Genomic DNA, 11,929 nt, shown 5'->3' with positions numbered 1-11,929 from the left:
GTCGGGGATTATCCTGGGGGTGCGGGATGGGCGCTGGGGGCTCTCCCGGGAGCTGGGGGGGTCTGTCGGGGATTATCCTGGGGGTGCGGGATGGGCGCTGGGGGCTCTCCCGGGAGCTGGGGGGGGTCTGTCGGGGATTATCCTGGGGGTGCGGGATGGGCGCTGGGGGCTCTCCCGGGAGCTGGGGGGGGTCTGTCGGGGATTATCCTGGGGGTGCGGGATGGGCGCTGGGGGCTCTCCCGGGAGCTGGGGGGGGTCTGTCGGGGATTATCCTGGGGGTGCGGGATGGGCGCTGGGGGCTCTCCCGGGGGCTGCGGTGCCGGGTGCTTTGCACTGCCCGGGGGCTGCACCAGGGGTTGGAGCGAGGACACTGCGGGCTCTGCACCAGGTCTGGGGAGCCCGGGCGGGCCTGCCCCTTCTGGCCACCAGGTGTCGCTGTCGGGGGCGGCCGCCGCGCTGCGCTTCCCTGTGGGCCTGCGCCGGCTCCGCCTCGCCTTGGCGCGGGGGGCGGAGCCAGGAGGACGCGAGGCCGGCGGCCGGGGCAGCAGCGCTGCAGTGCGGCGGGGCGCGCGGCTCCCGGCTTCTCAGCTCCCTCCCCTCCCCCTCCCGCCGCGCGGGCAGCGCCCCGCGCCCGCCGCCATCATGGTGAAGGAGCAGTTCCGCGAGACCGACGTGGCCAAGAAAATGTGAGGAGGGGGCTGCCCGGGCACCTGTGCTGTGCCCCTTGAGGGGAGGGGTCAGACCCCGGGGGGGAGGGGCTGTGCCCCTTGAGGGGAGGCTGGGTAGGGGGGGGGGTCAGACCCCGGGGGGGGAGGGGCTGTGCCCCTTGAGCGGAGGCTGGGTGGGGGAGGGGTTCAGCTCTAGGCAGGGGGGGGTCAGACCCCGGGGGGGAGGGGCTGTGCCCTTTGAGGGGAGGCTGGGTGGGGGAGGGGTTCAGCTCCAGGCAGGGGAGGTCAGACCCCGGGGGGGGAGGGGCTGTGCCCCTTGAGGGGAGGCTGGGTGGGGGAGGGGTTCAGATCCAGGCGGGGGGGGTCAGACCCCGGGGGGGAGGGGCTGTGCCCCTTGAGGGGAGGCTGGGTGGGGGAGGGGTTCAGCTCCAGGCGGGGGGGGGGGTCAGACCCCGGGGGGGAGGGGCTGTGCCCCTTGAGGGGAGGCTGGGTGGGGGAGGGGTTCAGCTCCAGGCAGGGGGGGGGTCAGACCCCGGGGGGGAGGGGCTGTGCCCCTTGAGGGGAGGCTGGGTGGGGGAGGGGTTCAGCTCCAGGCAGGGGGGGGGTCAGACCCCGGGGGGGAGGGTCTGTGCCCCTTGACGGGAGGCTGGGTGGGGGAGGGGTTCAGCTCCAGGCGGGGGGGGGGGGTCAGACCCCGGGGGGGAGGGGCTGTGCCCCTTGAGGGGAGGCTGGGTGGGGGAGGGGTTCAGCTCCAGGCAGGGGGGGGGGTCAGACCCCGGGGGGGAGGGGCTGTGCCCCTTGAGGGGAGGCTGGGTGGGGGAGGGGTTCAGCTCCAGGCAGGGGGGGGGTCAGACCCCGGGGGGGAGGGTCTGTGCCCCTTGACGGGAGGCTGGGTGGGGGAGGGGTTCAGCTCCAGGCAGGGGGGGGGGTCAGACCCCGCGGGGGGAGGGGCTGTGCCCCTTGAGGGGAGGCTGGGTGGGGGAGGGGTTCAGCTCCAGGCGGGGTGGGGGAGGGGTCAGACCCTGGGGGGGGAAGGGCTGTGCCCCTTGAGGGGATACTGGTGGGGGTATCTCATCCACATTTCCTGCAAGCTGACCTCATTGGGAGTTGGTAATTGCTTTGCATGAGTATTGCTGAGAGAGGCTCTTGACTCTGTGCGCAGAGCACGTCCATGTGACAAACTCGACAGCAGGGGCCCCCAAACTTTTTCTGTTGTGTCCCCCCTCTTTACAAATAATGGATTCTTCCCCTCCCCCGCACACACTCCCCAGAGCTGCAGTCCAGAGCCAGGGTTGGCACTTCTGTTGGAGGGCCTGGAGCTGGGGAGACTGAGAGAAGCTGAGCTGGGGGCAGAGTAGGTCTGGATGGCTCTCCTTTCCTGCTGGCTTGGGCTCTTCCATTCTCCTTGGAGTGCCCCACAGTTTGGGGACCACTGTAAAGTAAAAATACATAAGCATCATGATCCCTTCCACACACCCCCGCTCCCCCAATATGGAAGTATAACTTTATTGTAACTCAGATTAGCTTCTTGTATATCTTTTTTAAATCAAGTTTTGTGCTTTTTCCTATTCTAGAAGCCACATCTGCTTTGGGATGAAATCTCCAGAAGAGATGCGTCAACAGGCTCATATTCAGGTGGTTAGTAAGAATTTGTACAGCCAGGACAACCACCACTCTCCACTGCTGTATGGAGTACTGGACCACCGAATGGTAAGGATCATTGCTACTTCCTAGTTTGTATGTTTTTTTAACAGAAATATTTTTAATGTTTATGGATAGTACTGAAATAAAAACTGAATTCCACTATCTAGCCATAGAAAAGTGGTGCCTACGCAAACTTCCCCTTAAACTACATGAGCTGAGAGGAAGAAGATAGTTATGTTTCCTTGGCTCTTTTGCTGAAATTGCCAATTACAATAGTGTCTTTTGATACACGCTGCTCTTGAATTGGAATGTGATTTCTGCCATCAGGCATTTTACACTGTTGGAGAGATCAGTTAGACTCACTTTCGAAGCTGGATACAAATTACTCGCTGTGCTTTTCACATGACCACAACATATGCACCCTCTATGGGTAATCTCTGCCTTGTATCTGGAGACTTATTTGCAGCTTGTGTAGATAACGTTGTGGGTTTTAGCATGTGTTGTCATTGCTAGTATGCACTCAGGGGGATCAGGTGGGGTTGTGCAATCTGCACTGAAACCCTTGCTGGTGCATCCTAACTGCTGTTACCGAGTAATGTGGGTACATCTACACAAGCTGCAAATTATGCCATCTATAGTGTGGGCATACTTTTAGTGCCTTGTCACTATTGTAGTCTTTCCAGATGAATAAGACTGGATGAGTTAACACTACTTGCATTAGTAGGAGCAGTGCAAGATGCTCTGTTTCTGTAAGGATTGGCTATTGCGTATGATGCTTTCAGTGTGTTCTTAGCTCTTGCTGACTGACAGCAAGAGTTCAGAGTTAAAATGATCTGACATCCTTTCATGTGAGTGTACAGTGCACTGTTCACAGGAATATGAACTAATTTAAAAACAGCTGTGATAGCTTCTTTTGGCTCCCCAATTTGATAGTTGCAGCTATAATGTTTCTGTGTGTATATTTTTCAAAGGGTACAAGTGAAAAGGACCGTCCATGTGAAACCTGTGGAAAGAATCTAGCCGAGTGTTTGGGGCATTATGGCTACATTGACTTGGAGCTGCCATGTTTCCATGTTGGGTACTTTAAAGCTGTCATAGGCATCTTACAGGTAACATAATTTCCCTTAATTTCCCAGGCAGCAATTATTATACCCAGCCTAAGAAGAAGGGGGAGATGTCAGAGAAGATGAGATTTCACTTCATTTGAATTATCCCTTTGGGAACTATGAAAAAGATGGTGCTGGGTTTTTTGTTTGCTTTTTGTGTTTGTTTTTGTTTTGTTCGTTGGCAGAACACTTTGGTCAGTATTGATGTCTTTATGTTTTACATAAGTGTTCCCCTTTGATAGAATCCTCAATTGTCTAAGTACCTGATTTACAATGTTTATAGAGTAACCTCTTTTCAAGCTGCAAAGTTTCTTCAAAGTTTGTCTTTTAAGTGATGCCAATAAAAGTTATGTCTCTTTGCATGGACATATAAGTTCCTGAACTTTACTTAATCGTTAGATTTTGTCCTATTGGCCACAGTTTTCCCAATTGCTCCAGTCTGTTGGGCTGTGTCCTGTGAACTAATTGGGTTTCCCTGCTAAGGCTATGGAATTTCCTCCATAAAACTTCATGCATAACGGTTTAAGAAGAACTGTGGCGCCCCTCATTATAATTTGTCCTTAATCACATATTTATTTATTTCTAATAAAAGAATGAGGGTTGATCAGTTGTTTACATTTAAGATGATCTGCAAGACCTGTTGCCGTATCCTATTGTCCTTTGAGGAGAGGAAACAGTTTTTGGATTATCTGAAGAGGCCTGGTCTGACCTACCTACAAAAACGAGGATTGAAAAAGAAAGTCTCAGAGAAGTGCAGAAAGAAAAGCACCTGCCCCTACTGTAGCGCTTTCAATGGTGAGTGTGGACACTAGCACCCAGTTTGGATGTTAAATATCCGTTAATTGAATGTAATGAATTCTTATAATCTACTCGACTATTCTATAGTCCCCAGGTTGGGGCCGGCAGCCAGTGTTTCTGCCCCACTGCCGAAGAGAATCATGCCATTCCGCACTGCTGCCTCTGTATAAGAGGCAGGTACGTGGAGTGCCAGGTGGGAGTTGGCCCGCAAGGGTAGCCAGTTTAAAAACCAGCATGAGGTTTAAACAGTTATCCTCTTTAATTGGGTTTTACATCCCTAGTGTATATGTGAGGTTTCATATACAAGTCAATATTTGTTGTTGTTTTTGAAGCTGTATATGTCCCTAAGAAAAACATTTGAGGTAATCTTTTAAATTTTTTTTCATTGTATTTTGTCATCCGGAGATATAACACACTGCTATTCGTTTTGCAGAACCTCCAGTTTCTTTTTACACATACACAGAAACAGATAGTGAGAAGGTGAAATGCTCATCAAATTAGAATCTCAATCTAATGTGGATGTGCAAAAAAGCCATGCAGTTAAAAAACACACAGGAAAAACTGCCTCATCTGTGTTGTGAAGCTATCGAGAGGTTAATTGAAGTGGTGGGGGAAATTAGTTAATGTAGTGTCCCTTCTGGAGTCAAATGCTCACATGCATCAGAAGTGGAAATTTGTTCTTTGGGAGATTTCTGGTTCTTTGAACTTATTCCAGCTATTGTCAGTTTTTAGTTGTGGCTTTGTTTTGTTTTCCAAATCAGTTTGTCCTCTTTCTTAACGAGTACAATAGAACAGCACAATTTGAGAGGACTAACTGTCTCGAACAGAAATGGTTATAATGTCTTATACCATTAGGCCACTAGCTCAAATCCATTCTAGGTTGGTAAAGAGCAAAAGCTACTCTCTGAATGACTTGTGAGTGAAACAAGTTTTTGCACTGTGGGTCCAGTCCCTAGTGCAAGAGCATGTATGTTGCAAAAATCCCTACCACTCTTGAGGAGAGGTGAAATGGACACACAGAGTGAGCCACCATTTCATCCTCAGAAGTAGTCCAAGTGAAGGTGAGATCCACTGACGAGGCAACATTGGGAAACTGTCATAACTGCAGCTCCTCTTTCCATGAAGAGAGTAACTTGGTATCTAAAGGTCACCAGAGCCAGCGCCTTCTCCCTAACGCTGTGTTTATGGGGAAATTATTTTTAAAAAAATTTAGAAGAGCTCAAAAATTGATTTTTTTTCTAACAAAAATTATCTTGCAGGTACTGTAAAGAAGTGTGGGTTATTGAAGATAATCCATGAGAAGTACAAGACCAATAAGAAAGTGGTGGATCCAATAGTATCCAGTTTCCTGCAGTCCTTTGAAACTGCCATAGAACACAACAAAGAAGTGGAATCCTTGCTGGGGAGAGCTCAGGTAAATGAGTATATCTGCCAGTGCTTGAATTCTGCTAATTTTGATGCATATATTTCTGAATACTGAGCTAAAGTATTTTGTATAGAGGGTAAAGGACTGGTGCTGGTTTAGCCTTTAAATACATGGAGAGGAGAATCTGAACAAGTTATTATATGGTTTCTGCAAGGAGCAGCATCTTTACCTAGTCAGGTTATTGTGGGACACAGTCTTCTGCATTCAAAGGACAGGGATGCTCTAATCAGTGGCTGTCAGTGAACAAATCTTAGTGAGGAAATCATGGTGATGGCAAGGGGACAAAAAATTTAGGCTCCCGGAGACAGTTTCCTTGAGTAACTGTCTTGAATATTTATAATACTCATAAACCCTATCTGTGATTGGAAGAGCTGACAACTGGGTGGGAGGAAATGACCCAAGTATAATACAGATTGGATCTGGCAGCCGTGGGACCTGACTGGTCCTTGACAAGGAAGTTTGCTGGACCAGGAGAGGTCTGGGATGCAGGAGGTGTCAGTCTCCCCACTAGGCTCCTCTCTCTAGCCTCCTCTTCTAGCCTTCTGGCCCCACAAGCTGCAGCCAGCCCCCACCACAACTCCCAGTGGCCCCACTGGTTTCCCTGCCCTGCCAGGTGCAGCCTCTGCTGCCCCGTTTTGATGCTCTTCATATGCTGGGCACTAGTGTCCACAGATGTTGCCGGACCAGAGAGTCCTGGACCACAGAGGTTCAACCTGTACTGGAATATATAGTTTTTGGTGCTTTGCTGTGGTTGGCATTGTATGGGGTTTTCCCCTGCGGTCTTAATGGGTCAGTCAGTTCTCGGTAGAGATATTTGGAAAATGCAAGTAGAAGACATTGTGATGCAGAATGTAAGCATCTCTCTTCAGTGATAATAAATCAACTTTACAAAAGACAGTCACTGCTTGTAAGCTTTGTGGTAATTAATTAATCTGAAATATGTTAGCAATATAGTCTTCCTTCAGGAAAAATACTTAACATTTTTTTAAAAAACAAATTGCTAAACATAATGAAAGAATATAGTGCTGTAATCCATGTGAACTCTAATTATTAAAATGGGTGGTCATTACACATTACTGCAGGTATGTTGCAAGCTGACTGCATTGCTTTGGCAAGTAATTAAGAAATGCTCATATTGCTGTAGAAAGCAGACTTCTGTAACAATTAATCTGTATAGACAGAAACCTAGTGCAAGAGGAGAAGCTTAAGGGAAAGAATCAACAAGCCATATTTGCTGGGACCGCTGAAATTTGGTTTTGTTTGCATTCATAAAGTCTTCCTCTATGTATGGTTTTGGTTTTTTAAATGTTTTTTTCACTTGTACAATTAGTAGTCGAGTGACAAGTGAAATAAACATTAGTAAGATACAGGCGAACCCCATGCTTATGTAACCCTTCTGCCAGGCCGAGTAAATAGCAGCAAGGGCCGGGTTCAGTATCTAGGGGTCTCCTCCCAACAAGGTAATACAACACCGGCTCGAGCCCCCACCCAGTGACCTGGGAAATCTTACATACACCTGAGGTCTCTTTGCACCACTTGCCACAGTCCACCACCAGATGTCAGAATAAAGTTTACCCTGACCCCGCTTACACTTACAACCTAATTGGTTCCTGGAGAACCATCGTAAGTCAAGCCATCGTAAGTTGAACCCTTATTTCCCATAGGCGCAATGTTATAAATGGCGATTCCGTTCCTGGAAACCCATTTCATACCCTAAAAATACAACCAGGCGGAGCACTACTGTAACAGAGCCAGCCACAGCTCCCAGCCCCACCCACTGCGATTCCCATGAGGCCATGTGGCGGGAGAAACAGCTGCCCACTTTGCCTCCTGGGAATTGAAGTTCCCAGCATACCAGGTTTGAGAGGCCACGCTGGGGTGGAGCAGGGCAGTCTCCAAGGATGTCGCACAAATGTCCCAGGCCTGCAGCAGCGCTGATTGGTACCCCGGGGCAAGGCACTGGCCTGGCGGGGTGCCAGTCCAAACGCCACCCGCTGCTGGCTGGTACTGCTGCTGACGCATGGAGTCTGCGTCATATGCCGTCATAAATGCGGAGGGTCGTAAGTCGAGTGGTCGTAAGTTGGGGGTTGCCTGTATAGCCAAAAGTGAGCTGTTACTCCCTTGGAGGTCGTTATAACTGTTTTCATTGAATTTTGCAGGAGAACTTGACTCCTTTAGTGGTATTAAACCTCTTTAAAAGAATCCCAGCAGAAGATATCCCTCTGCTTCTGATGAACCCAGAAGCAGGAAAGCCTTCCGATTTGATCCTGACACGACTGCTGGTACCTCCATTGTGCATCCGACCCTCTGTTGTGAGTGACTTGAAATCTGGCACCAATGAAGATGACTTGACAATGAAGCTTACAGAGATAATTTTTCTCAATGATGTAATCAAAAAGGTGAGTCACTCTGCCTACCTGAAGCTGCTGCTGCTGCTTTTCAAAAATCTATATGTATTTTAGAGTTTGTGAATCTGTGAGTGTCTGTCTACAAGACCGTTTAGGAGACATTCTTGAGCAAATGGAAAGAGCCAAGACGACCAAATTTGGTGTGCTGCTTCCTCTTATCCAAACTTAAAGCAAGGTCAGGGTTTGATTGGGCTAGGAAAATGGAAAGTGCCTGGAAAGGGATTGTTTTCTATAACATGGAAAAGGAGGGTGCTGATCAGAAGGACAGCGATACTGCCGAGTGACTACTGGGAACAGTTTTATACTGCTGAGTGATGATTGGAGGCAGCTGCACCAGCAGGAGTGTGTCCAGCTGGGGACAGGCCACTGGTAAGTGATCCCCCTGCTCCACACAGTGCTGGAAGGAGGGGGGAAGTCCCCCTCAGCCCACATACTGTGGCCCCACTTCAGGACCACCTCCAGGGCTAGGCAATGGAAGCCAGACCCCATCCAGGTGATTCCCCCCTCTGCCCCCAAAGAGAGACCAGGAACTCTCCCTCTCCCTCCATGAGGCCCAGACCAGCTTCAGCATAGGGGGCACAGCTAGAGACTAGGGCCAGTCTCCAAGCCCCCTGTCCCCAGACAGGTGGGCTGGGACTGGGGTGGGTGGGCTGGGACTGTGCCTTACCCCCCGAGACCAGCTGCACAGCAGGGAGTAGGGGAGGAGCATCTGGAGGCTGGGGCTGGCCCACACAGTCCTGCTCCCCCCGCTCCGAACAAGCTGGAGATCGAGGTGAGCCACCTACTGGAGAGTGCAGCCCTGGCCCCCCGGAGAAGCCACTGGGTGGGGACTGCACCCTTGGCTCCTCTGCCAGATCAGAACCACCCTTGCCGCCACATGTGGCCCCGGTAAGCTCCTCTGGCCTCCCACCCCCTACCCGGACTTCAGCACCCCCCTACCTTCTGTCCACACTCCTGCACCCCACCTTCTTTTTACTGTAGAAAAAGAAGAGCTGCAAATACTGTCTGCAAACAAGCTCTGTCTGTTTGAATCACCTTCCTTCTTTAATACAAACTCTTTTCCCTTCACTATTGAAAAATACACTTGTTTAAATAAAGTATGTATATTTTCCAAACAAACCCCAAAACCCATTACTTCTCTTAAAGACCAAAGCAATGCCAGGTACATCTGCTAGTAAATAAAACAATGTATTCGACTTGGGAGGAAGGATGGAATTGATTTTGCTTGTTGCTGCTGGGCCTAGTGTTGCATTGACTTCAGTGTAAGAGTCAGCTGTGGTATCTGGTCCTATGCAAAATGGCATAGGAATGCTGGACTCGGATGGTGCTGTCTATTTGGCTCTTGGTGTCAGACCACTATGTTAGAGACCTGCTAAACATGGACTAGACTAATTCTTGTTCTTAAGTATTTTTCAGTTTCAGTGTAGATTACACTACATTTCTCATGTTTTGGGATGTCTTTTGTGCTTGACAGTAGCACAAGCATATAATTAAGATTCATAAGCCCAGAAATTCTCTCACTCATCTCATTTCTTATTGTATATCCCTCTGTCTCTCTTTGCCAGAAGGCTCTTCCAACTTCTCTTTTTGTGTTTAGAGGCACCTGTCTTTTCCCTCTTACTCTACCCTATCACTCATTCGTAAGAATTCAGATCTATTACCATTTTTCCTTCATCAAGGACTGAAAGGGATGCTAGAGCTAGAAGTCTGTTACGTTGCTGGAAGGTCTGTTGTGAATTGGGCAGTATTCTTTTGACTCCAAACCAGTTCTTCCCAAATGAGAGAGGCTCATGTCTCCTTCTCATCTCTCTTTATACTCTTCCAGGTGGTCTTAAAATCCTACCCAATATGAACAGCTTATTGGGCTTGTAGAATTTCACCAATTTAATTTTTTTAAACTGCTGCAATATATTACCTGATTTCTTTTTGGATTAAACCAGATTTACTTGGTTTAGTTTAAATTGATTAGGCCCGGGTTTAAGCTAAATAGAAATGTAATTTAGCCCAGTGAAATGAAACCTGTCAAGAAAACTGCACAAAGTCAGTCAGTACCCATTGAAATAAAAGGGGCACTTCACAGTTCAGAGCTATTGTTTCCACTCTCTGAAAACTCAGACATTGGTTATATTCAGGTCATGCTTTCAAGGTTGTATTTGAAATGATTACAGCTAGAATGGTTTTTAAACAAAAACATAAATCGGAGAACAATTTAATTCTCAATGCAATTGGAGAGTTTTGTTTACCATACGTCCCCCAGAAACTAGCCCTTTGTATGTCCTATTTTTCTCCCATCGTGGGAAATGGTGCTCTATAGCAGTGGTTCTCAACGTGGGTCATATGGCTCCTCACGGGGCCACGCCTTACTTCTAGGGGGCCACATGGAGAAAACCAGAACATTAGCGGGCCACAGTAAGTTTCTGAGGGGGCCACCCAAACTTAACTGCCAGGTGTATGATGAATGAGGCTCAGAAGGGGGCCATGAGCAAAAAAAAGGTTGAGAATCACTGCTCTAGAGCATGTGTGCTCTTCCCTGGGAAATAGAGAAATTAGTACTTGCTTAACCTGTTGTTTTGTCTTAATTCATGCTTCAGAAATGCAGGAGTGAAACTTTGAACGATGATCTTCATCTAGAAGAGTGCGAAATACAGTGTAATTTTGTATGCGACCTCTCTGCTATATTAGTCATGTTTAATGAATTGTAATGTGTTTCCACAGCATGCTGTTTGCATTACACATTCAAACAGGCACAAATCCTTTAGTTTGTCATTAATCAGAAGCTGGCCTTGCCAGAAGGAAAATGTGTTTTGCCGGGTTCTGTTCTGTTACATCCATGCAACCTTATGCATGAACAGAATGTGGCCCGTTATTACTTATGGTGAGGGTACCAATGTCTTGTTGCTTTTGCAGCTTAAGGTGGTGCGAATCTTTCTGAAAAATGTATTCAATGCCAATTTTGTGTGTGTCGCTACATTTGTTTTCTGAAATGGGTAACTGTTTTGTTTAGCATAGGATATCGGGAGCCAAAACACAGATGATAATGGAAGACTGGGACTTCCTACAGCTACAGTGTGCCCTGTACATTAACAGTGAGCTTTCTGGAATTCCTCTTAATATGGCACCCAAGAAATGGACCCGAGGTTTTGTTCAAAGACTGAAAGGGAAGCAAGGTATGTTGAAACTGTTCCTTTTCCACCTCCCAAATTTTTTTTTTTTTTTTTTAAAGCCAAAACCTTTTCCACTGCGTGGTGGTCAGAGCAGTGTTGGCAGATCAAATTAGCAGTGTTTCCCTATATGATGTGCCTACTATGCTGTATTAACACTTTGTTGTCCCAAATGTCATTTTATACGGTATAACTTTCCCCAACTAGCTTTAATTTGCTTTGTTAGGTCGGTTTAGAGGCAATCTGTCTGGAAAGCGAGTGGACTTCTCAGGCAGAACTGTCATTTCCCCTGACCCCAACTTACGAATAGACGAAGTGGCTGTGCCTGTTCACGTTGCCAAAATTTTAACATTCCCTGAAAAAGTAAGTAGTGTAAAACTGAAATTCTTTTCATGCATGTTTCTCCAGATACCTACATTGTTCATTGTGCAGTTCAAATCACTGGAGAGAAAGGGAATCAATAGAGTGTGTACTGGGAAAGAATGTCATATAGTTTCAGGTGCTCAGTGCCTTTAGCACCAGAAGGTCATAGAGGCATAGATTCATTGTCCATTGTAAAGCTGATTTGTTTCAAAGAGCAAGGCAGAGGGGATGTTTGTTGCAGACTATAAGGAGGGAGGCATGAAGGGACAGTCATGGAAAAACAACCAAGTCAATTTTGTCCAATCTGTTAGAAATTTTGCATGACTTCACATTACAGTGTGTCTGTGATTTTATA

The 11,929-nt window shown here is 48.1% G+C and overlaps 1 protein-coding gene across 2 annotated transcripts in view; it reads left to right on the top strand.

Annotated features, from left to right (window-relative positions):
• Positions 1-521: 521 nt before the first annotated feature.
• POLR3A (RNA polymerase III subunit A) overlaps positions 522-11,929 on the top strand; it is a 50,242-nt gene continuing 38,834 nt past the window's right edge. For both annotated transcript variants that reach the window (XM_075934729.2, XM_075934728.2), the window contains exons 1-8: positions 522-686; positions 2,243-2,378; positions 3,284-3,421; positions 4,042-4,213; positions 5,476-5,630; positions 7,802-8,041; positions 11,055-11,217; positions 11,438-11,574. In XM_075934729.2, coding sequence (XP_075790844.1) covers positions 643-686; positions 2,243-2,378; positions 3,284-3,421; positions 4,042-4,213; positions 5,476-5,630; positions 7,802-8,041; positions 11,055-11,217; positions 11,438-11,574 — 1,185 coding nt within the window. In that variant the 5' untranslated portion in view covers positions 522-642. The remainder of the gene's footprint in view (positions 687-2,242; positions 2,379-3,283; positions 3,422-4,041; positions 4,214-5,475; positions 5,631-7,801; positions 8,042-11,054; positions 11,218-11,437; positions 11,575-11,929) is intronic.

The sequence above is a fragment of the Pelodiscus sinensis genome, chromosome 8 (genome assembly GCF_052426305.1).
Source record: "Pelodiscus sinensis isolate ZL-2025 chromosome 8, ASM5242630v1, whole genome shotgun sequence".
Taxonomy (NCBI): domain Eukaryota; kingdom Metazoa; phylum Chordata; order Testudines; family Trionychidae; genus Pelodiscus; species Pelodiscus sinensis.
The sequence above is the reverse complement of the archived record's forward strand: the minus strand, read 5'-3'. Positions and strand labels throughout refer to the sequence as shown.